This window comes from Polistes canadensis, unplaced genomic scaffold (genome assembly GCF_001313835.1).
Source record: "Polistes canadensis isolate GaletaPanama2010 unplaced genomic scaffold, ASM131383v1 scaffold_29, whole genome shotgun sequence".
Classification (NCBI taxonomy): Eukaryota; Metazoa; Arthropoda; class Insecta; order Hymenoptera; family Vespidae; genus Polistes; species Polistes canadensis.
The window spans coordinates 103979-130526 of NW_014569576.1; the positions used below are offsets into that span (position 1 = coordinate 103979).

At 28.9% G+C, this 26548-nt stretch overlaps 7 protein-coding genes and 1 long non-coding RNA gene across 18 annotated transcripts in view; 4 read left to right on the forward strand and 4 right to left on the reverse strand.

Moving 5' to 3' along the window:
* Positions 1-131: 131 nt before the first annotated feature.
* Positions 132-1740, reverse strand: LOC106784038. 2 transcript variants are annotated; one of them, XM_014743128.1, is made up of 4 exons: positions 1574-1705; positions 1333-1483; positions 1124-1253; positions 132-361 (listed from the first exon to the last, which is right to left on the reverse strand). In XM_014743128.1, exons 1-4 carry the CDS (start codon positions 1605-1607, stop codon positions 356-358), a joined length of 321 nt encoding a protein of 106 aa, XP_014598614.1. In that variant the 5' UTR covers positions 1608-1705; the 3' UTR covers positions 132-355. The 2 variants fall into 2 exon arrangements, 1 of the variants encoding a protein (XP_014598614.1); XR_001381376.1 differs by lacking the exon at positions 132-361 and adding an exon at positions 730-900 and having other exon boundaries at positions 990-1483; positions 1574-1740.
* A 284-nt stretch (positions 1741-2024) lies between these two features.
* LOC106784053 (lon protease homolog, mitochondrial) lies at positions 2025-6848 on the forward strand. Of its 4 annotated transcripts, none has more exons than XM_014743158.1 (11): positions 2025-2477; positions 2563-2790; positions 2865-3040; positions 3442-3743; positions 3889-4080; positions 4172-4476; positions 4573-4712; positions 4785-5067; positions 5143-6046; positions 6122-6373; positions 6480-6848. In XM_014743158.1, the coding sequence occupies exons 1-10, from the start codon at positions 2215-2217 to the stop codon at positions 6362-6364; spliced, it is 3036 nt and encodes a 1011-aa protein (XP_014598644.1). In that variant the 5' UTR covers positions 2025-2214; the 3' UTR covers positions 6365-6373; positions 6480-6848. The 4 variants fall into 4 exon arrangements, with proteins under 4 accessions (XP_014598644.1, XP_014598645.1, XP_014598643.1 ...); XM_014743159.1 differs by having other exon boundaries at positions 6680-6848; XM_014743157.1 differs by having other exon boundaries at positions 6122-6848.
* An 840-nt stretch (positions 6849-7688) lies between these two features.
* Positions 7689-15135, forward strand: LOC106784054 (transmembrane protein 8B-like). 4 transcript variants are annotated; one of them, XM_014743163.1, is made up of 6 exons: positions 7689-8380; positions 11062-11355; positions 11577-11854; positions 11938-12570; positions 12767-13622; positions 13757-15135. In XM_014743163.1, exons 2-6 carry the CDS (start codon positions 11177-11179, stop codon positions 13917-13919), a joined length of 2109 nt encoding a protein of 702 aa, XP_014598649.1. In that variant the 5' UTR covers positions 7689-8380; positions 11062-11176; the 3' UTR covers positions 13920-15135. The 4 variants fall into 4 exon arrangements, with proteins under 4 accessions (XP_014598649.1, XP_014598651.1, XP_014598650.1 ...); XM_014743165.1 differs by having other exon boundaries at positions 7689-8090; XM_014743164.1 differs by lacking the exon at positions 7689-8380 and adding an exon at positions 8765-8845.
* A 262-nt stretch (positions 15136-15397) lies between these two features.
* LOC106784064 lies at positions 15398-17035 on the reverse strand. Its single transcript, XM_014743180.1, has 5 exons — positions 16954-17035; positions 16751-16839; positions 16490-16676; positions 16214-16355; positions 15398-15914 (listed from the first exon to the last, which is right to left on the reverse strand). The coding sequence occupies exons 2-5, from the start codon at positions 16837-16839 to the stop codon at positions 15511-15513; spliced, it is 822 nt and encodes a 273-aa protein (XP_014598666.1). The 5' UTR covers positions 16954-17035; the 3' UTR covers positions 15398-15510.
* A 98-nt stretch (positions 17036-17133) lies between these two features.
* LOC106784065 lies at positions 17134-19593 on the forward strand. 2 transcript variants are annotated; one of them, XM_014743181.1, is made up of 5 exons: positions 17134-17215; positions 18529-18720; positions 18816-19017; positions 19101-19272; positions 19371-19593. In XM_014743181.1, the coding sequence occupies exons 1-5, from the start codon at positions 17177-17179 to the stop codon at positions 19525-19527; spliced, it is 762 nt and encodes a 253-aa protein (XP_014598667.1). In that variant the 5' UTR covers positions 17134-17176; the 3' UTR covers positions 19528-19593. The 2 variants fall into 2 exon arrangements, with proteins under 2 accessions (XP_014598667.1, XP_014598668.1); XM_014743182.1 differs by lacking the exon at positions 17134-17215 and adding an exon at positions 17814-17881.
* On the reverse strand, positions 18564-19982 carry LOC106784066. 2 transcript variants are annotated; one of them, XR_001381379.1, is made up of 3 exons: positions 19870-19982; positions 18838-19235; positions 18564-18729 (listed from the first exon to the last, which is right to left on the reverse strand). It is a non-coding gene; the product is annotated as an uncharacterized LOC106784066 (long non-coding RNA). The 2 variants fall into 2 exon arrangements; XR_001381380.1 differs by having other exon boundaries at positions 18838-19036; positions 19870-19964.
* Positions 19983-20196: 214 nt separating this feature from the next.
* LOC106784063 (WAS/WASL-interacting protein family member 1-like) lies at positions 20197-23252 on the forward strand. Of its 2 annotated transcripts, none has more exons than XM_014743178.1 (5): positions 20197-20466; positions 20865-21033; positions 21118-21425; positions 21535-22162; positions 23010-23252. In XM_014743178.1, the coding sequence occupies exons 2-5, from the start codon at positions 20880-20882 to the stop codon at positions 23135-23137; spliced, it is 1218 nt and encodes a 405-aa protein (XP_014598664.1). In that variant the 5' UTR covers positions 20197-20466; positions 20865-20879; the 3' UTR covers positions 23138-23252. The 2 variants fall into 2 exon arrangements, with proteins under 2 accessions (XP_014598664.1, XP_014598665.1); XM_014743179.1 differs by having other exon boundaries at positions 20202-20466; positions 20868-21033.
* Positions 23253-24420: 1168 nt separating this feature from the next.
* LOC106784057 (ATP-binding cassette sub-family F member 3) overlaps positions 24421-26548 on the reverse strand; it is a 4851-nt gene continuing 2723 nt past the window's right edge. Inside the window, exons 5-9 of the mRNA XM_014743167.1 lie at positions 25824-26322; positions 25514-25737; positions 25071-25435; positions 24769-24989; positions 24421-24664 (exon numbers count right to left, since the gene is read on the reverse strand). Of these exons, the coding sequence (XP_014598653.1) occupies positions 24518-24664; positions 24769-24989; positions 25071-25435; positions 25514-25737; positions 25824-26322 (1456 nt within the window). The 3' untranslated portion in view covers positions 24421-24517. The remainder of the gene's footprint in view (positions 24665-24768; positions 24990-25070; positions 25436-25513; positions 25738-25823; positions 26323-26548) is intronic.

Here is a 26548-nt window from a genome sequence, read left to right on the forward strand (position 1 = left end):
AATTATTTTAATACTCTAATACACTCTGCTTATATTTTTGATTCTTTAAATTAAAATAAGCTGATTCTAATATATATATTGTTTTATTTCATGTCGTTTCATAAAATTTTATCATTAACATCGCCTAACAAATTGCATTTAAAAAAAAGAATTGTTAACATATAGATATCTTACGTGTCTTTTTCTTTTTGCAAGCAGTTTTTGATCAGCATCACCATTTTACTGGAAGACTTACAGCCGATAAAAATTCTAATCTTAAACTAGTTACACTTGTTTCTTTCACGAGTTCTTCTGTGTGCATTGATTCTTCTATCTACGATGTTTCCTTTTCAGAAAATTTGTCCTGTCAAAGAGATCACTCCTTTGAAAATTCGAACGAAGCATGAAAAAAAGAATATTGTTACATAATTGTTTAAAAAAAGAGTACATATTTTGAAAATGTTTTATAATAAATAGTTAGATATTATTTGCGATGAAATTATTTTAAACCATTAATAATATAAACATTATTTTTAAATATACAAAACAAAAAGTATCACTAATATCGAACTTCAACAGGAAACTGCATAAGTAATCAAAATGTTTTGGTTTAAATTTTCTTCAAATTTAAAGTTTCCAATTCTAAAAATAGCAGAAATACAAATTATTTTATATTTAAAATCTATTCACTTATACTTTAACTTAGAAAAGAAAAAGTAACATACATAAGTTCTATTCTTAAACAAATTCATTCAATCGAATTAAATTGTTTAAATAATATATTTACAAATGTCCACGTTATTCATTTAATAATACATTATTATACTGCATGGTATTTATATATCGTTTGGTTTGATGAATGTAGATTCATTTTGATCGTCAGCAGATACTTTATCTGTTTGAAAGATTAAAGTGAAATCTCTAAAGATGGAAATATTAATCGTTAGTTATAATATATGCAATGAAATTTTGAAAATATAATATTCATTTAAAAATTTGTATAAATCTACCTTTTTAATGCATTAGACTTATTATTATCTACGTTTGTATTAACAGATGTGAGGACATCATTGTTGTAATTAGAAAATGCTGAATTATCTATACAAATCTCTTTTTTTTGGGAATGAAAATTAATAGTATTTACTTCTATTTGATTTTTATTTTCCATGTCTTCTTTAAAGCGTTTTATTGCATTCTTGCTTTCTTCAATAAATTTATATTTCCTTTTTTTTGCTCTATATAGTTTTTTTAATTCGTACTTAGCTTGTAAACATCTGTTGTTAGGAAAAAGATGTATATTATTTTGTAAAAAACATAATATCAATACTTTGTTTGTATGTACAATGCTATTACTTTAAAGGACTAATATTAATTTTGCTCTTTAAAGTTTCAAAAAAATGTGTATCGTCTTCATCATTATTCACTTTGTTTTCTTCTCTCACCAGTTGTATTAAAGATTTATGAGAAAAATTTTGTCGAGTAATGGCAGAAGAACATATGATTCCTAATGAAAATAATATATAAGTTTATTTCCAATAAAAATATGAAGAATAATTATATACATTATTAACATTAATATTTAGAATATAAATACTTGAATAAATGGAATTTAATTTTTCTGGATCCATAGTAGAAGTAACTCAATCAAACTAAACGCATATAAATTTTACAGAAATTAAAATAGTTCTGGAAACATCTTAATTATTGAATCCTATTGTATTCAAAAATATAACACTAAAATAAATATATATGCGTTGCTATAAAGTATAATTATTCGAAACTGAACTCAAAAAACATTTGAAAGAAAATATGCAAAAGCAAGATGCGCAAAAGCAAGATACGCATAAGTAAGATGCGCAGAAGTAAAATCCGCAGAGCCAATACGTGCGGAAATATCTGTGTATGGTTAGTTATGCTTAATTCACACGTTTTAGCATCAAGAATAAATATTAATAATCCACTCGATAAACAAATGCATAAATAAATATAGATAATCTGTATAATTGATAAATATTAGTTATTACAAATAATTGTTACGAAAAAAAAACAGCAGGGTGTATTAATATTTACGATCATTCTATTAAAACAAATTAGAGGTTAGTCGGTATACGTATGTATGTAAATTCACGTTAGATTTCATCATATAAACTCATAACCTCTTCAATGCTGTATATTTGATATCTTAAGAGTACAGAAAGGGTATAATAAAATAGTGAAGAAGGAACAAATAAAAGAATGCGGTGTGTTATGACGATTAAGAATAAATTATTACCGGTATTTCGTCATAATGCGACGATTTGTCGATCGTTTTACAGAAATCATCATTTAGAAATTCGCAATGTATTACCGGTTTATATTAAACCACAATTTCCTCGAATAGAACTTCCTAATCAAAGCCTTGGAATATTGAGTCGAAATATTAGAAATCGTAGAGAATGCACAGCTATTTTATCTGTCAGATTATTTTCATCTAAGAAACCAGATAAACTTCCTCCAAAGTACGTACATTTCTTTTTGCATTCATAACACTTTCAAAATGAATGAAACCGCAAAGACCTCATTAATATATTGTTATTATTTTAGTGAAAATGATGCAGAGCAATCAGAAGACTATTCAGCCACTTTACCTGCTACGGTGGTTGTACCAGAAGTATGGCCTCATGTACCGGTTATTGCCATCAGTAGAAATCCTGTTTTTCCTAGATTTATTAAGCTTATAGAACTTTCTAATCCTATTCTTATTGATTTAATACGTAGAAAGGTTAAATTAAATCAGCCTTATGTTGGAATATTTTTGAAGAAGAATGAAGAGTAACTATTGTTCTAACAATAATTTATCATGTCATCAATTAAATGTGTGATCATTTATTATTATTTTTACATAGAAACGAATCAGAGATAGTACAAAATCTTGATGATATTTATTCTGTTGGTACATTTGCCCAAATTCACGAAGTACAAGATTTAGGAAATCGTTTAAGACTTGTAATAATGGCGCATAGAAGAATTAAGATTGTTGGGCAAATATTGGAAGATGTTGCTGCGGTACAACCAGTGCATGGTAAAAAAATTAATATTATACATATATTTAAATAATAGTATTTATTCATAAGATCAAGTTCAAATATAGAATATATTTTATATATTCTACACATATTATATATCAAATATATAATAACACAAGAGTCAATAAGACTAATTAGCTTATGTATTTTCTAACACTTTATTTATTTTTATTTACAATGATTTACCCACATATATTTTCAATAATTTCGAAAATTTGTTGTACTTAAAGTACTATCATAAATAATAATTTTAAACAACTGTTGTGAGAATAATTGGCTTGCGCAAAATATATATTTTAATTTTCTTTTCTTTCTTTTCTTTATGGCAAAATTATCATTTATACGGGAAGAATAATTTCTTTTTTATTGCAAATATAAATCTGCCTATTTTATGCAGAGATGAAACTGACGTTTCCACTATTAAATACAACAATTAACGTCCCTGTAGACGATACAATGACTGCTGGTAAAGTGAGCCGTAGATCTGCACAACGCAATAAACAGTCAGAGAAGACATCTGGATCGACAGAAAATACGGATAATTCTACTATAGTAGAAAATATCATAAAAGATAAACTACCATTGGAACAAAAACAAGCGGAGCTCTCTCCTGAATCAACATCAGATTCTCAGCCAATTTTAATGGTAGAAGTTGTGAATGTAACGCATGAAAAATTTAAACAGACAGAAGAAATTAAGGTATATATATATATATAATCATAATGATATTTATAAAATATTTATAACTCTATATTTATAACTATATTTATAACTATATTTATAACTATATTTATAACTATATTTATATGTATATCTATAAAAACTCAAATTTATGATTTCATAGGCACTTACACAAGAATTAATTAAAACTATTAGAGATATTATAAGTATGAATCCTCTGTATCGAGAATCTCTGCAACAAATGCTTCATCAAGGACAAAGGGTGGTCGACAATCCAGTTTATCTCAGTGATCTTGGTGCTGCTTTAACAGGAGCAGATGCACAAGAACTGCAACAAGTGCTAGAGGAAATGGATGTGAGTATATCTACTTACATTTATCAAATATTATAAATATCTTGCAATATCTTATTAATTCTCTTTTTTATCTTTTTTTTCGTGAACACAGATTCTTAAAAGATTGAGATTATCGCTTGCACTTCTAAAAAAAGAATATGAATTAAGTAAACTACAACAAAAGATTGGTAGAGAAGTTGAGGAAAAAGTAAAACAACAACATAGAAAATATATATTGCATGAGCAGTTAAAAGTCATTAAGAAAGAACTAGGTTTAGAAAAAGATGATAAAGATGCCATAGAAGAAAAATATAGAGAAAAAATAAGACAAAAAACAGTTCCCAAACCGGTTATGGATGTGTTAGAAGAAGAATTAAATAAATTAAGTTTCTTAGAAAGTCATAGTAGTGAATTTAAGTGAGTACTTTGGAAAATATATTTATCATAAAATATATTTTAATTTGTTTTATGTTCACTGTTACATTTAATTTTAATTTTTTTTTTTTTGTTCAGTGTTACAAGAAATTATTTAGATTGGCTAACTTCGATGCCTTGGGGTATAACTAGTCCAGAAAATTTAAATTTGCAACAAGCTGTAGAAATTTTAGACGAAGATCATTATGGAATGGAAGATATCAAAAAAAGAATACTTGGTATACTTATTTGATATTTCTTTTAAAGAAATTGTAGTAATATTTTTCTCATACGTTCTCTTTATTTTTCAGAATTTATTGCTGTCAGCCAACTGAAAGGTTCAACTCAGGGTAAAATATTATGTTTTCATGGTCCACCTGGAGTAGGAAAAACATCTATAGCTAAATCGATAGCTCGAGCACTTAACAGAGAGTATTTCAGATTTAGTGTTGGAGGAATGACAGATGTAGCAGAAATTAAAGGACATAGACGAACATATGTAGGGGCCATGCCCGGCAAAGTAATTCAGTGCTTGAAAAAGACTCAAACTGAAAATCCATTAGTGTTGATAGACGAAGTAGATAAAATTGGAAAGTTAGTATCTCAATGATACATAAACAATATTAAAATTATTATAAGACAATTATTTATATATTATATAATTAATAGGGGACATCAAGGAGATCCTGCTTCTGCCCTTTTAGAAATGTTGGACCCAGAACAAAATGCAAACTTCTTAGATCATTATTTGGACGTTGCAGTCGACTTATCGAAAGTTTTGTTTATATGTACGGCGAATGTAGTTGATACTATTCCAGAACCTCTTAGAGATCGAATGGAAATGATCGAAATGTCCGGTTATGTAGCAGAAGAAAAACTTGCAATAGCTAAACAATATTTAATACCACAGGCTATGAACGATTCCGGACTTAATGATACTCATATTAACATGCAAGACAATTCGCTTACATCTTTGATTAAATATTATTGCAGAGAATCAGGAGTTAGAAATCTTCAGAAACATATAGAAAAAATTCACCGCAAAGTGGCTTTTAAAGTCGTTAAAAAGGAAATAGACAAAGTTGATATTACCGCAACAAATTTACACGAATTTGTAGGAAAACCAGTATTTACTCAAGATAGAATGTATGAAATTACACCACCAGGTGTAGTCATGGGTCTTGCATGGACTGCCATGGGAGGTTCCACATTATTTATAGAAACTGCTGTTCGAAAACCTGTAAATGTAAATAAGATGGAGGGTACATGCGAATCAACTGGTCATTTAGGAGACGTAATGAAAGAATCAATACATATAGCAATGACAGTAGCTAGGAACTTTTTAAAACAAGAAGATCCATCGAACACATTTTTATATGATTCTCATATACATTTACATGTTCCCGAAGGAGCTACTCCTAAAGATGGACCAAGTGCGGGTGTTACTATTGCAACAGCATTAATTTCTTTAGCTAAAAATCAAGCTATTAGACAAGATGTTGCTATGACAGGAGAACTTAGTTTAATAGGAAAAGTTCTACCTGTTGGTGGTATTAAGGAAAAGACAATAGCGGTAAATAAAGTAATCTAATATATTAAAATACTTTATGTGTGTAACAGAATGTGATCGTTAACTTATTATTTTCAGGCAAAAAGAGTAGGCGTTAATTGCATAATATTACCAGAGGAAAATAAGAAAGATTTCAATGATCTCCCAAAATACATAACAGATGGTCTTGAGGTTCATTTTGCTTCAACATTTGAAGATGTTTATCGTATATGTTTTCTAGGGCAGAAGGCTCCAACTATTGATAATGATGAAACCTTTTCCAATCTTCATGTGTCACCCAAACAACCGGCATCTTTACATGGTAAAGAGAATTGCTTATGAATATCATAGGTTTGTATTTTTTACAATTAATGTATCTTATGCACTCTTACTGAGTATTACTTGTAAGATGTTATCAATTTTATATAATGTTCCTGGCATTAATGCAAAATTGCAGTATATTCAAAGTAAGAGATATTCAATGATAATTGAGCCTGACAAGTTCGTCTTTCCCAAAAGAGTTGAATTGGTCATTATTACTTGATCTTTAAATGCAATTTTAAAACATGTATAAAAACTAAAATGTGACAGATGTTGACTATATTGTTATCTACTGCCAGATGGTAAAATTATAAAAAATAGTTTGTTTCTTTATAGATTTTTATAATCAATATTCATTTAACAAATGAAAGATTCTACACAAAGATCAATATAATAATTAACAATATTAAAGCCGATGTATATTTGTTAAGAAAACAGTTAAAAAGTAAGTACGATAGTTGTTATTATTAAAATACTTATCAATTAATTTTTGAATGTCTTAAGAAGTCAAAATTAATTTTAAATATATATATATATTTTTTTTCAATTTAATTAAAATATGTACGAATATAATTTAAAGGTTTTTTTTTTAATAGACATGTTTATAATTGAAATCTTTAAAAAAAGAATTTATTTATCTCAATATATTTGCTAAATAAATGTTTTTATTTTGTACAAATTTATAAGCTTTAAAATATAATGAAATTAATGAAATTGTACAAATATTTGAACTACGTTTTTATTTTAATATAATAGCGAACAATTTAATATCGGTAATGATCACTTAAAAACTTAAATCTAGGTCAATTTCTACGTTTAATCATACTTCTATATAATTTCTGTTTTAGTGATAATATGCAATCTATTAAAGTGAAGATATCATTTGCTTACAAAATTTGTTAAATCGTTTAAACATATTTTATATTAAATGATGAAGTATAGAAGACACAAATAGAGATATGGCCAAATGTACTTTATTTTTTTATTACATTTTTATTACAAATAAATATAAAATATTAAATTTAATTTTGTTTCATAGCACACACATCAGTTACGTATCATTAGTTTATATAAATCTATTACGATTGAGAAAAATAAAATAACATTGCTATTTAAATTAATGATCATATAATAAACATATTCAATTCAATGAATAACTACAAAATATTAACACAAATTAAAAAAGAAAAAAACGATATTCAAATTTGGTCAAAATTTCCAACAAATTAAATGCAAATATAAAATATTAAATTATTTAAATAAACGTCAAATAAACTCCTTTCTCTTTCTCCTTTTTTCTCTCTTTCTTTCTCTCTCTCTCTCTCTCTCTCTCTCTCTTTCCCTCTCTCTCTCTCTCTCTCTCTCTCCAAGAAGATCATACTTAAAGTGCATAAAAACAGTAGCAGTTGCAAAGTAACTAAGGTTGAAAATGATCAATAAATACAACCCCAGCGGTTTAAAGAAGGGTTATCCTTTTTGCCGATCAGCCGCAACGTGAATTACGCGAAATGAAGAAATATTAAAAATTTAAAAAAAAGAGTTAAGAGAGAAACAAGAGGGAAGATTGTTAAAATAAATAAGAATGAATACATTTAGTATGTATTAAACTTGTGTTAGTGAATATAAGTGTGTAGGTGTATCTACTTATCGATCTTATTGATATCATTAGTGTTGAGATCTTACCATTCCTAGTGGTCAGCAAAAACGTCGTTCGTAAAAACTAACTGCATTATTAACGTTACCGGTGGTAATTTATTATTTTTTTTTTTTTTTTTCCTTTTTTTTTTTTTTTTTTTTTTGGTTATTTAATATTTCCGTTTCCACAAAATGTCGCTATCAACGAGAAGATAATTGTGAGCAACGATTTCCATACAACATATTACAGTTCACGTCATTTTATCTATCTCTTTCTCTTTCAACGCGGATATTACGTGAATATTATTTATGTGTGTATGGGTATGTACGATGTGTATATGTTTCCTCTTATTGTGCGGGGAAATACACTGAACTTCACGCGCATGAATATAGAAGAGAACTGTAAGTAAATACATAAGAGTATGGTATATGCACATGTGTGTGTTTCTCTCTCTCTCTCTCTGTTTTTCAATCTTTCTTTTTTTGTTACTTTCATTATTTCTCTCTTTCTGTTGAGTGACCCAAATTTCGAGAGGTAAGAAAAATAAACCATTTTGATAGAAAATTGTATTCGTCCGTAAAAATTCATCTATACTTCCAATGTTAAACTAACTTTCTCGAAAACATTGATCCAAATGTCATTCGTCGCGGATTTAAGTGTCGGAAATGTTAAAGGGGGTTGAAATTTCTTAGATTGCGTTTGATTGGTCAATGATAGTCGACCAATCAGATGCTGAGATGCTTCAATTTTTCTCATATGACAGATGAATGATACAACACTTGTTGCTAGTGGCTAATTCATATCGGAGTTAAAATTCGGCTTATTCAAACAATCGATGTCAGTCGTCTGTAATTCATAGTAAAAAGGTATATTCTTATCGTAAATTAATATTTCTTATTTTCTTTTCTATTTTATTCCATAATTAATTAACTATATCATTTTAATAGTGTATTTATATTATTTTAAAATAGTGTACTATATTTATATGCTTCTTTGTTACTAATAATTTATTCATTTTTGTTTATTTTTTTAATATTTTAACACATTGCGTACTGCGTTCTGCGCGGTCAAACCGCGCTCAAAACCCGCATATTTCCGAACGCTGTAACAGCATGCTTGGCGAGCAATCTAAAGCGGATACATACAATTCTAATTTTTTATTGGACGAACAAACTTTACATTGTTTGGTTGGGAACTTCTTCTTGCCTGTACTTGTTATTGTTTGCAGTATATGCAACAATCTATTTGCCGTTGCTTGTTCACGTTGACGATTGATTCGAAATAAAACATGAGAACGAGATAATATCTCGTGACCCTGACGCAATGTGTTAACACAAACGCATATGAAATAATAGATATAAAATTATTATGAAAAATTGTGTTGCTATAGATTACGAAAGTTATACATGGATGAGTTGAAAAGTCCTAAGCCTAGCGTAGAAATAATTATTTTCAATCAAACTAACTTTTATTAAAAAAAAAAGAATGTGTTTCTGTTGAGACTCAAAACTTGTTAACTCACCCTTGCACATGTAGTTTAAAAAAATGTTCATACCGTCGTCATAATTCTTAGAATTTATTTCATGTACCATTAAATCGAATTAATGCAAGGGGTTGTGGGTCAGTGACTTTGAAACGATTGAACTCGTTTGTAGGAAATTAGATCGGATGTGTGACAAATGATTTATACTCGTCATAAATATATTAGAGCCTATGAATATATTGTATCATTGATATCCCATTTGTTCGAATATCAACAAATCTAATAAAAAAAGTTTATATATATATATATTATACTATACATGCATGAACATGACTTTTTAAAAAGAATAAAAAATAGATCGAACTTAAAGATTTGTACTTATAATAAATGTAGTAGAATAAATAATACATTGTATCATTGATACTATTTCGGTTTAAGTATCAAAAAATCTGATAACACAAATTTATACGTATATCTATTTATATATATATGTATATACATGTATGTCGTGTACGTGAGTTTAGATTGTACTGATACAATTAAGCAGAAAATTTCAAATAAAGATTAAAAACTTTTAATACCATTATCATCATAAATTGCATAGAAAATATCTGTCATATATTTACATACTCGTAAAAATAATGTTACGAAATTGAAAGGGAGACAAGTGTATGCTTAGTAACTCATTGTCAGTATTTACCTTTCGGCAGTCGAGTATCTTTAGACGTGTTAAGTCACAAATCAATTAGAATACTTTAGAGATATATTTAGTTCAAGGTTCTTTTTTGGTTTTAATTAATATTATTTTTCTCATTAATATTCTCGTAAAAATTCACAAAATTAAACAGATCCGTTCAATAATCGTCTCTTGTGCAATTTTATTAATTTCGTAGGCGGGAAATACAAAGGACGCGACTGTAATAATATAGTGTGTCTTGAATGTATGTAATTTTCAAGTTAAACCACATATATTATGATTAAGAATTCTCTCTCAACGCGTTCTTCTGATCAAACTGAACTATCTTTCATTCAGTCTCAAGCGTTAGAGTTATAAAGAAGAATTACGAACTTGCGACGAATGAACGAAGAAATCGTTACAACCTGTAAGAATTCCATTTATATTTTCTCAATATATTATATTAGGATAATTAATGATTTCAATATAAAATATATTCATTTTTAGATATATTTATTTAGATATAATAAATTTTTTATATTTCGATTTATTTAGATTCATAATAAAATATTAAACGTGTTTATATATACGTTCGATAAAACAATACTAACGAATGTAAAATTAATTTCTCATTTGGATATATATTAAATAATCAGGAGTGTTTCTTTTTTTGTATGTGTACATACACACACACACTTTATTGAGAATCAATTTTCTATTTAATACAATAAGCGATTTAATTTGATCTCATAGTAATATCACTGTTTAATTTACTTATCGTTGTGAAAGAAACGTTTCTCCTATCGCAATTATTATTGTATGGTCTCTAGGAAGATAAGTCTTATCGTTTACATTTCCATTGTTCTTTGCGACTTTAGTTAATTCGATTTAAAAAGCAAAAAATGTTTCCTTTTTTATTTCAGAAATTTGATAATATCGAAACTTTAATAGTACAAGATCTTTTTGATAATCAATGTGGACCCGTTGTTGTATTACGGTTAAACATATTGTTAAGTGATGTATGAGAAGAGTTAAAATATGCCATTGCATTTAATATTTTTATTAATATGGAGTTTTGTGATAGAAGAAGGATTATGTATCACATTGAAGAGAGTTGCTTTACAACCGTCCAACCCATTAGACGATTATTATGCTTATCGTCATATCTCAATCATTCATTTCGATGTACCAGAATATTCAATAACTGCGGGATTCAAGTAAGATTTTATTCCATATTAATTAATCAATTAATTATTTCTAAAAAACAAATTACAATAAGATTTTGATTAACCGGTTCGCGTTTATCCGACGTTTCGATTAACCGAGATTTTAGTTATCTGTTTGTATAAATCTCCGGATGTAAAACATGAAGTGTTAAAGATTTAACTGAATTATATAATTAAACACTGACGTGTACATATATTGTATATTATTATAGATTTATAGTAAAAGAAGAAAAAACCGGTGGTATAGGTAAATGTTCTCCAAGAAATGTTTCATTGTATTTGAAATCCGGTAGTATACCATTAATTCGTCCAGACGGATCGATTATCGAGGCAAAACTTATGAAGAGAAGACGCAAACACTATGCTTTAAATATTCAAAGTAATGGTAACGAACATATGATTACTATCGATTCTCCAATACCCGGTGACTGGTATATAATTGCTTTTCGAAGTTGGACTGATCCTAATAGCGATCAGATCAAACAACAAGGTGAATATTGTTAACTCTTTCTTATATCTGTATGTATATATTTATATATGATTATCAATGTTTATTAAATTACATTTATGTAGGTCTCGGTGCATCATGTGATACTGTCCTCGATGCTGAATTGTTAATAGAGATGCCATCTATAGTATCATTTATAGAATTTAACAAAGATTATGAAATCGAATTAAACAAAAATACAGATACTTCTGTAGCACAAATTTCAATGCCAAATAATTTATTAAACGCGGTACTCGTGTTGAACCAATCCTGCGAAGAGGACTGTAAATTTGCAATACATATTGTTGCTCAGGAACATATCACAGGGCAGATCATTAACGATACAGATACTTTGATCCCCTTCAAGCCTTATTCAAAAACATTCCATTATATTACACTTCGTTTACTTTCTGGAAATATGACCAACATTTTGTTAAGATTCGAAAACGATACTTCGTTCGTTGAAACTAACCAAGTTAAAAGTATAAATCTTATAAGAAAATCATTGCCGGAGTTCTTTCTTTTCGATTACGAACATCGTGGTGAAAACGATACGAAGTCTATACCTTTCAATTTAACCAGCGATGGTCTTACCATTCTTGATTTTGAAATTGGTCGAGTTTACGATGTTGGCGGTACAGTGACAGTGAGAATAAAAATGCTTGATGTGGATAAAAAGGATCAAAAAAATGTTTTCGTCGTAGCTTGCATTAATTTGGGTTAGTATTACTTTATTCTTTATTTTGCTGTAAACCGTAATCTTTAAAATACATCTAATGGATTAGATGATAATTAGTGTCAAATATTTGCTATGATACACGATCGATTGGAACCTCTTTTAGTTCTGGGCTTTAGTTTGCTATTGAATGTATAACTAACAATATGTGAATACATGAATGACAAATATTTATTCAGGATATTACTCGAATATCACTGCTGGTGGAAGTTGTATACGAGCACAAAACGTAACTGGGGCAGATATATATGCAAATGAGACGGCACCGGCTCATGTTCATATACCATTTCCCGAACCCGGAAGATGGTACGTCAGTTTAAAATCATTTTGCGTCGAAGGAAAATGTAATTGTGCTGAGAATTGTTTGAACGGTACTACCATCTGTCAAGAATGCGAATGTATGAGCCCGTGTTCTGTTAAAATAGAGAGCAGTATATCATCGTCACCTTGCATCGAAGGACGTTGTAATTCGCATGGAAAATGTATGCATTACATGAGCGGTGGCTTTGTCTTTTCAGCGTGTTATTGTACCGAAGGATATCGTGGTTTTGATTGTGCCGATGGAACTTATGTTCTCGGCAACAAAGACATACTCGTACGTTGTTTGATGTTAACCATAAGCAATCTTGGCTTCATTGGTTCGATTTACTTAGCAATACGTCGAGAATATTTTACAGAAGCGATCGTTTATACCGCTGTAATGTTCTTCTCAACATTTTATCATGCCTGCGAAGCTGGAGAAAATGTTTACAGTATTTGTATAATGCGATTGAGCGTTTTACAATTCTGTGATTTTTTCAACGCTCTTCTTTCGATTTGGGTTACATTGGTAGCAATGGCTTCCTTTGGACCAAAGCTCACAGCATTTTTTCAGATATTGGGTGCTATTGTTCTTGCTATGAGTTCAGAAATGGATCGCACCGCTCTTTGGGTATTTCTTTTACCCGCCATCACTGGATCTTCTTTGATTGGGTTATCTTGGGGACTTACATGTAAAAGAAGAAAAACTGTCCGATATCCTTCGCGCGTCTACAGGTGTGTATTCATTAGTTTTTTAATAATTTTATAATAAACCGTATTTTTTGTGTGTATACAATTTAAAAATTATTTCCAATTAATATGAATTTTTTTACTATAAAAATAATCTACTTTTTCTTTTTTATTGACAGAACCATCTACTTCCCGGCGGGCCTTCTCATAGTCTCTTTGGGTCTTGTTTGCTACGCCTTTTTACAAACGCGTAGTAATTATCACATTGTTCATAGTTTATGGCATATCTGCGTGGCCGTCGCGGTTATGCTTTTATTACCCAAAAAACATTATATGAAATAAATATGTTTTTAGTAAAGATATTTCGAATTCAGGGAACATAAATGATATATATGGGCATGCATACTCGTACATACTTGTACGTATTTATTATCCTATAAAATATTGATCAGAAATTTTCTCATGGTCAATTGTATATTATCTTAATTATTAATCAAAAAAAAATGTTATTCTTGTAAAATGAACTATACGGCATTACATTTTTCCACGAGAAAGATATACAAGAATAGTTTATAAATATGTAATATACATGGTGTATCCTTATGGGTAGTACAACGAGGCGGGGGATAATTCTACGTGTAAAAATAAATCGAAATAAAGGAATAACATTTTTACGTTTGAGATCCCAGCTCTGGGATACACTCTGTATATAAATATATATACATTTATTTATAAGAAATTCGAAAGATATTTAAACGAATTCAATAATATACAGTATCAAAAGCAATTATTTTAACAGTATTATTTAGCATATTCGCATTTCAATGCAAAAGAATTTAAAAACAAAGAAATCTTTTTATCAATTTCTATTAAAATGATGGCAAAGTATATATGTAATTTATCACGGTAAATTGTTATAAAGACATTATTAGAAAGGTTGAACACATATAACTTGTGCTTTTAATAACGTAGAATTATTGTTATTTAGGATTGTAAGTAAATGATTTAAGATTCGTTCAAATCGTATTATATTTAAAGTTTTAATTTTCTATTAATATATTTCTAACGATCTACACGCAATTCCACAAGTGTAGATTTGTTAATTATTATTTATATGTGTGAAATAGAGATTTGATTTGCATCATGTAGGAATCAAAACCTCGCATACGTAAAAATATTATTTATTATAATAACATTATATATATACGTATAGACGCGCATATAATTTTGGTCAAATGTACACATACATGCATTATATTATATATGTACATTAATAAGTCAATATCATGGATATAGTATAGATAGCTAAAAAATTTCAAAGAAATGAAAAAACAGAATATATATATAAACGCGTATACCACAGGTACATGAGTTACATGTATTTTTAATATGTATATTTTAAATTGAACAATTCTCTAGTCGACTCTATTTTTCTTGTCCGAACTAATGTTGATAGTTTTTTATGTCCGATAACAAAAAAAAAACCAGTACATATTTACAGTGCACGAATCAATGCAGAAAAAATTACAGTACTATATATGATATATCATGGCAGGAACACATTTCGTCTTTACTATATGTAAATATGTAATTTTCCTCTTTCTATATATATATATATATATATATATATATATATTCTATATTGAGTCCAATATATACATACATACATATACACGTATATATATGTATGTAACAAATGATAAAGGGGAAAAAATAAAAAATTATATTCGTTAAAAAATTGATCGTGAAATTAATCAATAGAATTGAGAATATTAAAAAAAAAAAGAAAAAAAATAGACGAAAATAAATATGTTGTTTGTTTGTTAAAGTTCCTTTTTGCTTTTTTTCTTCAATGTTGCAAATAGAAATAAGTTTGTGTAACAAATGAAGATATTACATTTATTTAAACTAATTAATAATAATATGAGATTAATTATAGCGACGAAGATATTGTAGATGACGCATTTCGTAAGTTAGCCGAAGAGACAGCCGTTATAACATTTGATAAAAGTGATAACATTGTTTCCAAAGAAAAACCACAATGCGGATAAGAATATGAACAATTTTTACCAGAACGACCAGCTTCTACCGCTTCTTGTATAGCCGTACCTTGCATTGCTGTTCGAAATACTTGATTGGTAGTTATCGCATCGATCATTCTATCAAAAGAAGATATTTTTTCATCTTCGTTATCTTCGTCGGCTACTCTTACAGCTGCAGCTGCTTGCTGCGAATAAGTACAAACTGCACGTTGCATACAAGAAGTTGTATCTATACCATGACGAGCCAATGCGTCGTCCAATTTTGTCATGGATTGTGCAAAACCATTTTCTTCGCCTATATAAAAGAATATTTTCGATCGATATAAAAAGTATGTTATAATATTTAATTATACTTATTCCGATTTTTTTTAAACTGCTATTTATTGAATTAATATTTCGAAACATTTATGGTCAGTATAATAATTGATTACAATATGTAACCCGCTCCTATTATAAATACTGATAAATTTTTTATTTATACCGGCCAATTATTTTACAAAATACTGACCAAGTAAATAGAAGTGTTTTTTTTTTATTTATATTATTGTATTTACCATTATTATAAATGTTTAATTTAAATATTGTAATACTTACTTCTCGCATAATTTCCGTAGGTACCTGACAGAACGTATAATAATTTTGGAATGATAAGAATGGAACCAACTCCAATAATAGCACCTAACAAAAGTCCACCCAAGTCAATTTTTGCTGGAGCATAGGGTGATACGGCGTAACCCTACGAATATAAATGAACGTTGAATCTTTCAAGTGGTTTAAATATCTATAACGGTTGACATTATATATATCTATTTGGAGTTTAGAATTATTGAAAAAGAAACATATTAATGTATACTGATCTTGTGTACTTACAGAACCAGAACTCCCGATATTAGTAAAACCAAACCTAGCTTCTTGATTACGATCCGAGATATCATTAATCGTAGTCTCTCCGCGTTTCGTTGATGTATCAGTTCGAACTTCGGCTTGTGATGGCATCGCTATTTGATCCTGTGCCTTTCCAGCTTTTTCCATGTAAGCTAAAGAACTTGGTATAAAACTGTACAAATTAAAAAACAATTGAGGAATGATGTTAAAAGTAATGTAATAATATTATAACAATCAATATATTACCCTCTGTCGTCATATTTAGGAACACAATTCGCACGAACTGCCAGAAATACTAAGATCATTCCGATATTATTTAAACTATGTTTCAACATCTGTAACAATTTAAAAAAATGAGTACGTATTGTTTAGAAAATTTTTATTTTATTATACACGCGTATGTATATAATATTATGTATTAATTAATTAATAGAGTATGTTAAGTTTACCTTGAAAGTTAATGATCTAAAATAGTTGTCTATTCACAGATAAGACGAAAAATGAATTTTTAGCAGATGCTTATACGAAATGCTTTCACTAGCAACTGTGAAAATAAGACACTGTTACTGACATATATAGTTCTGCACCACCCTTTATGGACATGACAAATCGTCAACATAATTGCAGTACGGTTTCGCTTTCATTGTTAGATTTCCATAGGATATTATCACGATGCGTGACGTTCTACTGCCTCTTCGCATCATTCTTTTAGTAAATAAGTATACACTCTATAGCTATACCCTTTTGTCCCCGAAGTCACTCTTCTTTAGTATTATTATTATTACAGGTCACTCTTCCCGAAATTCTAAGTACTTTCGAAGCTGAAATAATTAGTCTTTTGCAATGCTAATTGCTCGATTATTAACACGTTAGAACTGATCTTCAGTTTCATTCTCACCGTTCTAAATGTAACATAAATCATATTTTTACAAATTTTATCGTATTTATATAATTTTCTTTTTTTTTTTAATCGTCAACTATATCAGTTAATAAGGTAACACTTTTATTTATTATATCAATATTTTGTAAAACAAATAATTAATATAAATAATAATAATTACTTTCGCCTTTTCATCGTGTAAATATTAGAAGCGTATGAGATACATCAAGTAGCAGGAAAATGTCTATAATTTCGCAACCGTTGAAAAGTTTCGATTTTATATATTGTTTCAAGGTAAACAATTGTAAAGTGAGAAAGTGGATACACTTTGGAGCAATATAACGACAGTGAAAAGAAACTAGCGCAGACATTTCATAGGTTTTATTATATATACATCTATCTTTTCAGAATGGAATTCGTTCTGGACGTTGCTTAGGAAAATTTTCGAAAGTTACGGCACGGCATGTGCGCGTGCTTAATTGGACAAATCGTCTTGAGTACGTAAGAAGACATTTTTATTTTTTTTTTTTTATACTTTTCTTCCTATCCAAGTGAAAACAATAGTATTGCTTTTGCAAATTTTAATATACATAAATACGTATTTATGTTAACTTTATAAAAACATAATTAACAAAGAGAAATGTATTTGAGAGACATATAAAAATATTTATAATGAGAAACGTACAATTCTTAATGAGAAATAACACGACATAATAATTGCTAATGTCCAGGCAATTTGGTTTGTCATTCTTCCTAGGCTCGTTAATTCTATTTAAGAAAAGGAATTTCCTGTTTGTCGAAGGGGTGGGCTAGGCATTATACATATTCTGCCAGCTAGCTAGAACTCGACTTGTAGGAAACTGTCCATCAATGCCATCGTGTTTAATAAGAATAAGCTGATATACATTTTTTATCGAATACCTGTTACAAAAATACCTAACTATTTATAATTTATCTATCATAAATAATTTTTTTTTTGTTACTAATCGTGTAAGTATTTACTTTCGTTTTTAATATATATCTTTATAAATGTGAAGTGAAGTGCTTATCAAGTTCATCGAAATTATTGTTCATGAAAGTGAAAGATCATGTAATTTTTAACAATTAATTGAAATGTTCATATTAATTAATCTGTGTTCATTAGGAATATACGATATCGAAGATTTCTGCAATGAATTCAACAATCGTACTCGTATTCCTTATCATACAATTAACAATAGCCGATTATATATCGGCTGGTTCCGGTAAAGGAAAAATTTCCAAAATGAAGAATCCATTTGTTGGTCATTCGAAACCTAGCTTTATATCGTTCGATGCTGAAGAAGCAAATATCGATGTAAGTTAGCTAGAAAAATTGATTATTTCATTGAATAAGAAATATCATTAAAATTTATAAAATTATATTCTGTGTCATTTTTTAAATTTTCTCAGATTAGTTGGGACGTATCCATACCTTTTATTTCTATTCCATTACAACAAAAAATTGATGGAGAGAACGAAAAATCGCCGAAGTTACTCAATGTTAATACAAAAGCGTTAACAATTGCTGGAATAATAACTGGAATTTCTTCCTTAGTTGTACCATTATTTTCAAAACCTATGGCACCGCCATTGCAATCTCACTCGCATTATCGTTCGTTGATCTTTGTTATCTAATATACCAATGATAAAAAAAAAGAATTTCTTTTAATCATAAAAATATTTGGACATTTTTAGGAACGGACGATGGAATGGAATGGTCAACAATGGGTAATACAATTAATGAAATGATTTTTTCCAATAATTATGTAGCCCCTTGTATGCAACGCATTGTTTGTTCGATCGTATCGGCTGCCAGTCGTACAGATAATCCTACGAGTACAGAAAAAATTATCGATGGATTATCAAGGTATCATTTAGATTTAAATCATTTCTAAAGAAGAAATATGCACATTAGTATTAATAATAATTCTTATTATTCTTATTATGTATGTTATTTCATCGTAGTCATAGATGGTTCCGAGATGCGACAAATGGAACACTTATCGAGGATGCCGTTTCGGTAGGTCGAGATAATAATCGTGATTGTACGCGTGTTTATAAAAATTGTTTGATAACGCCGAGACTTTTGAACAATTTAATGAGTCAATTCGGAATAATGTGAGATGATTAAAATAACGAAAAAGACAAAAGAAATGCAATACCAATTGCACTATTAGAATTATTTTATGAAAATAATTTTAAGAAAATTTAGATACAATTGAAATTTGTTTTTTTTTAATATTTATTAATTAATAATTATTATTTAAATTAATTTTTTATATTAATTGTGTGTACAAGATATTTTCTACTGATGGAAATTTCTTGCCCGTTTTTTTATCTATTTTTGAATAAATGATAAAACGTTAGATCATAAGATTGTTATCGCTAGGATTTTATTGATTAGATCGATTTTTTAATCTATATTCGAATGTATAATCAAATTTACGTTACGCGTAGTACCTACTTGAAAATAAAAAACGAATTATGTCATTATCATTAGTAACAGAAGAATAGAAAAACTTATATTTGGTTGTAATGTTTCCTAACATTTTTCTACCGTTTCAATTTGCCACTCCCAGTGTAGAATCTTTCAAGGCTTATCGCCATGATGCGACAGTTAATAAGTACATATGATTGGATATGATCGTATTATTAAAAGTTAGAAAGATCCAATCATCTTAAAGATTTGCTATCGTTGTTTCGTTATTGGTTTATATATATATAGCTGATTCCAGTTGATTCATAAATTTATCGAAACCAATCGAAAGCTCTCTAACTATCGTCATTCGTATTTATCGAGATATTCGACATTCGGAAGTTGAACTTTTTCTCCAGTATATAGTGTATCATACTGGATGAAAGATTTTTTCTCCAAATGTCAATTTTTATACCTCCTTGTCATTTTAGTTCTAGTTGATGTTTTTAACATCGACAATTTTATGAGTACAATTAATGTGTAATCTATGGAATATAACGTAGTAATACACGTTTAAAGTGTACAGATGTTCTTATGGATTATCAAGGCATGTTTGACATCATAGAAACGAGTGTTCCGTTTTAGGTAAATAAATTTATTCGAAGGAGTTAATTAACACTCACCCAACTTCCACATATTTTTATCCTACCATAATTCTATTCAAATATGATTTTAATTTTATGAAGTATTATCTTTAGAGAAGATAACAACTGTAACCTAATTTTCTAACTCTTCACCATATAATAGACATCCGCGCCCATTAAGAATATGATAACAGAGTCATTGTTATTTTTATTGTATTTGCATTATCAATTTAAATCTTTGCTTTTAAATAATTCTATAACTATTGTCAATGTGTGTGTGTAATTTTCTTCTTCGTACTTAAATTCTCTTTTTTCAATCTGTCAAATTATATTATCTTTATCATATTTGAAAGAAAATAAGAAAATTGTATATAATTTTTTTCTGTCGTTGATGTATAGTAGAAAGAAATAAAAATGCCGACACCACCACCACCATTACCTCCTGCCCTTACCACACCTGCTCCTGTGTCAGGAGAACAAAATAGGAACTTATTGCTACAGTCAATTAGAGAAGGAAAAGCTCTAAGAAAGACAGTTACGGTAGATAAAAGCGCACCTGCTATAAGTGGTACGCTTTAATTCAAAGATGCATTTTTTATATTAATCTGCTATTCAAATAAGTCTAAATATGATATATTGATTTAACTTATAGGTAAAGTCAGAGGCGATTCGACTTTGATAACTTCTGGCAGTAGCGGTAACAATGGCCCTAATACATTCAGTAGTAGTACTGCTAATAATAACAATAGCGGACCAATAGGCCTAGGTGGATTATTTTCAAGTGGTATGCCAAAGTTAAAACCAACGGGTCTTAGAGGAAACACAATTGAAAAGGATTCAAATATTACCACTAATAACAGTAATTTTTCTAATACGACTGGTAGTTTGAATCAAAATGTTAAAAGAGGGCCTCCTCCAGTTCCGCCTCCAGCTACGCAGAAACCTCAAGTATTTCCTCAAGTAAGATAAATATATCATTTCTAATAATTAAATCTATTAAATGTATCTATATAATGTTATTATTTTTAATAAAGTAAATGCTTGTGCTTATATTAATTATATTATACAGGTATCTGGCAGTTCAGATTCAACAAATTCCAATACAGATGGACATAAAGGATTTGGCAAACCAACACTCGCACCTAAACCACCACCACCATCCACAGCTCCTCAGAAACCATCGCCACCTCCTAAAAAATTAAGTTTGACAAGTTCCGGGAGTGTCTCAAGAGCACAAAGTATGAGGTTACCCAGGTCTCCGCCTGTTCTTGCTCCAACACCGCCATCCCTTCATCAATCACAGGATTGTTTAAATGAACCGCAATCAAGACCCACGAATCGTGTTCTTAGACCACCTATCGCTAGACCTCCTTCTCCCCCAATATCCAGAGCGACATCTTCAATGGTAATAACAAGAGCAGCACCGCCACCACCTTCTAGAGTAACAGTTACGGCCCCTTGTATTCCTCCACCACCTCCGCCCCTTCCACATCGACCTCCGACTCACCAAAGATTGGCTGCACCTCCACCTCCACCACCAACACCTCCTACAAGAGGTTCGTCAATGAGAAATGGACAAGCTACAAATTCTAATCTTGATTTGGAGATAAGATTTGCAGAAATGTTTCATTCTGTATCAAGTTTTCCACCACCAGAACCTTTTAGAGGATTTACAAAGATCTACAGCAGCAGAAATGGTGAGAATAACAGTAAAAATAAATTTAGTACGCTCAAGAAATTAAATGTTAAACAACAAATATCTGATATGTTTGTTTGATGCTCATATGCAATATTTGTTTTCATATTGATTCATATATATTGGGGGTAGTTTTTATAAATTATTTTTAATTAATATATTTCTCACATTAATAATATCATTCTTTATTTGTTTATTTACGATAATAATTTTTTTTTTATTCGATAACTTTAAGCATTTATGTATCTACATGTTTATAAATTTTTGAACTAATAATACATCTAGAAAGCGTGATCCATTCACTAATCAAGTACTAATGATTTACTAAAAAATCATTTGATACAATTGATTATTGCATGCACTTCAGCTAATTTGGTTTAATAATAGTTACTGTTGTAGTTTGATTTATTGTAATTGTACAAACTATTCTAAAATTGAATTTTATGATAGTACAATTATTAATTTACTAAAAAAGAATTACAGGACTTTTATCGTCATTGATTTATCCAAAGCTTCGTGTCTTTATCCATACTGTTGTATTTTTAATCAAAATAAATTTCATACATCTACATTATAACTGATCAAAAATCTCTGCAATTAATGCGTTAATAATCATGTCATAGCATGACTAAAACACATAACTACTTAAATATAATGAATTTAATACAAATTCTGTAAATAGTTGCTATAATTTCTATATTTAATTGCATGCTGCATGTATATTATTATTTATGTATATAACATTGGTATATATAGTTTTATATGAAAAAAGTATATGTGTACCAAATTAATATATATTTATATTTATATATATAAAAGATATAATAAAAATAATTAAAAAATTACAGCTGCAAAGCAACAGGCTCCGGCACCGCCTCAACAAACATCTAATCCAAATACAATACTTCCCTTAAGTGTTTCGTCTAGTAACAGTGGCAATACAATGCAACAAACGTGGCATGTTAAAAACTTTTAGTTATCTAAGTTTTGTCATTTTGTTTATGGGAAAAAAAAAGAAAAGAAAGAAAAAGTCAGCATTTAATATTGTCTTACACATCAACAAAATAGTAATGTGTGAATACATAGAAAAATTGTGTTTGCAAAGAATCTAAGTTATTGTTATTGGAAATGTATTGAAGGTCTATTTAGAGTTGTAATTATAATTAAATTTAACAGAGAAAAAAAACTGAAGAGTTATAACATAGTCATTGAAAATATATAATTTTCTTCGAATATGCAATCATGCTCTGTTCTTTTAAATTTGTTTATAAAATGTTTTTATGTAATACTTAAAACTGTCAGACTTTCAATTTTTCTATGTTTCAATTTTAATTATTCATTATATGTCAGATATTTTGTCATGAAAATTTCAATGCACAAAAAAAGATTTCATATTATAAATATGATTAATAATAGGTATATATATTTAAGTTGAAACTAACATGAAATCATAAACTTGTTAAATAATGTTGGAAAAACAATTGCAACAATAAGTATTAATGCAACCTAATTGTTAAAAAGTTCATATATACCTACATTATGTTGTAACATTATTTAAAAAATATAAAATGTTACATATTTTTATTTCTATCAACAGTTTCTCATAATCCATTATTTCATATGTATATACATTTTCATAGCGAACAATTTATGAAATGTAAGTATAACCGGCAGTAAAATTAAACTGAGACAAGTATCTTAGTTATATTCAAAAAATATTAAGAACTAAATGAAAAATATTTTTTTATCTCTAGAAAAAACTTTTCTCTTAGAAAACTTCATTATAAAATAATATAAAAAATAACTAGAATTTTATATGATAATAAAACTCATATACAAAAAATAAATAGAAGTTCTCGATAGGAAACTTTTTAAAATGCGTTCGATAACGATTATACATTTAGTATTGAAAATAAAAAAAAATATATTAATAATTAGAATAATGTAAAATATATTTTGAGAGATTCAACACAAAGATTAAAAAGTAAAGACTGTATTGTGTTGTGTTCACACATATATATAAATAATAATATATTTAATTTATTCAATTTTGTGTCATAGAATGAAAAATATCACATAACTATTCGCGATTTGAAGAACTTTGATAAAAAAGACGAATAGAATGAATAAAAATATAAATGAATTGGAAGTACTGAATTGTGGATTAAATAAAAATAAATTAAATAGAACAAGGGGTGGATGGAGATAAGAGGGGGGGGCGATATTAAATGGCATTATATATGAATTTAATTAACGCGATTATTTTCTAAAATTTTCATAACATTGCATTATTTAATACAAGGTAGCATAAGGTAATTTGTAAGATCAAAAACATATAAACAAAATCAAATAAGTTTTATACTTCAAGCTCTTTTTCAATAATCCTACGATATTCATCAAAACCTCCTTCAATGCACCGAACTGATCCTTCGCCACAGACCCATAACTCTGTACAAACCATACGTATTAATCGTTCGTCGTGCGATACTAAAATTACCCCTGCCTAGAAAAAGAAAAAAGGAAAAAAAACATTAAAAGAATAATATAAATTGTATTCATGAATATTTTACCCATAATAAATCATTGATAATCTTTTAAAAATTTTACTTGACAATTGTTGAGCGCTTTTCCTAGTGCCTCTATTGATTCTATATCCAAATGATTGGTAGGTTCGTCAAGTACTAAAAAGTTGGGCATTGCAGCGCACATTAAAGCAAAAGCTACTCTTGATTTTTGACCTCCTGATAAAGAATTGATCGTTTGCAATGCCAAGTCACCGCTTATGCCAAAACTTCCAAGCATACGTCTATATTCTTCGATTGGTTTACCTACAAGGAAATAATATGAAAAATATGATTAATTATGCGAGAGTAAAGTAGGATTATATAATATATATAATTATCACATACCTGGAAAATGATTTTGCAACAACTCTACAGGACATACGCGCATATCTAATTGATCAACATGATGTTGACTAAAATATCCAAATTTCAAATTACGATGTACGTGTACTGTACCACGAGTTGGACTCAAAGCACCTGTTATTATTTTTAATAACGTAGTTTTACCAGCACCGTTTTCACCCACGATGCAAATTCGCGATTGTAAACTTGCTGTAAGATTGACATCAGTGAAAACGTATGAATTATCCTTTCCATTCTCATAACGAAATGAAACTTCATTTAACTGTAGTATTGGAGGACTTAATTGTTCGACGTCAGGGAATCGTAATGTTACTTCTCCTTCCTTTTCCATGGGTTTCAATTCTGGTCTATAAAATAGACAAAAAATATTCGTAAAATAGATATTAATAATAAACTTTGTGTTATCATATTTTGAAGAATCTTACAATTTCTCCAACATTTTAATTTTACTCTGTACGCTAGAGGCACGGTTGGCATTATAACGAAAGCGATCAATGAATTCCTGCACGTGGGCTCTTTTAGCTTGTTGAGCTTCATATTCTCTTTGTTGATTTCGCTCACGTTCGCCTTTAGTTTTTGAAAATTGTTCATAATTACCACGATATGCCTCTATCTTCTGACCTCGTAAATATAAGATATCCGTAGGTACCTATTATAGATAAAAAAAAACAATTAATAAAGTAAATGGTATAGAAACATGTTCTAAAAATAAATACATAATAAAAAAATGCATACGGTATCCAAAAAGTTTCTGTCATGAGAAACAACAAGTAGAGTTGTTGGCCAAGATTGCAAATATTTCTCTAGCCAAAGTATAGCTTTAATATCAAGCATGTTCGTCGGTTCATCAAGTAATAAGAGATCTGGTCTAGAAAAGAGTGCTCTTGCGAGGGCAAGTCTCATCCTCCAACCACCAGAAAACGCTTTGGTAGGCCAAGACTGTCGTTCAACAGAAAATCCAAGTCCAGATAATATTGCACTTGCTCTAGCCGGTGATTTATCAACTTCAGCTAATTGCATAGCTTCATATATTCGAGCTAATTCTTCTCCTAATACGTCACTCGCCTTACCCCCATCTTTTTCTATCGCAGCTTGTAATTCTGCTTCCCGGCTTAACAAAGTGCTTCTTTCCTGATCACATTCTAACACTGATTCGAGAGCTGACGTTTCATTACCAGCTACTTCTTGCTCTACATGTAGAACTCGTACATGAGATGGTATTCTAAGCTGTTTACTAATAAATTAAAAATCATTAATTTTAATTATTATACATTCATTTCATTATTAATACACATTAACAATATTTAATGATGAAATTTAACAGGGAACTTGGACATGAAAGAAGTAGAACTATGTTTGATTTAGTTGGACGTTTCGTCCCTTTATTGGGACTTCTTCAGCAACTAGAAATTTTATTTTATTATTATTTCTTATATTACGACATACATGAAGCTCATACA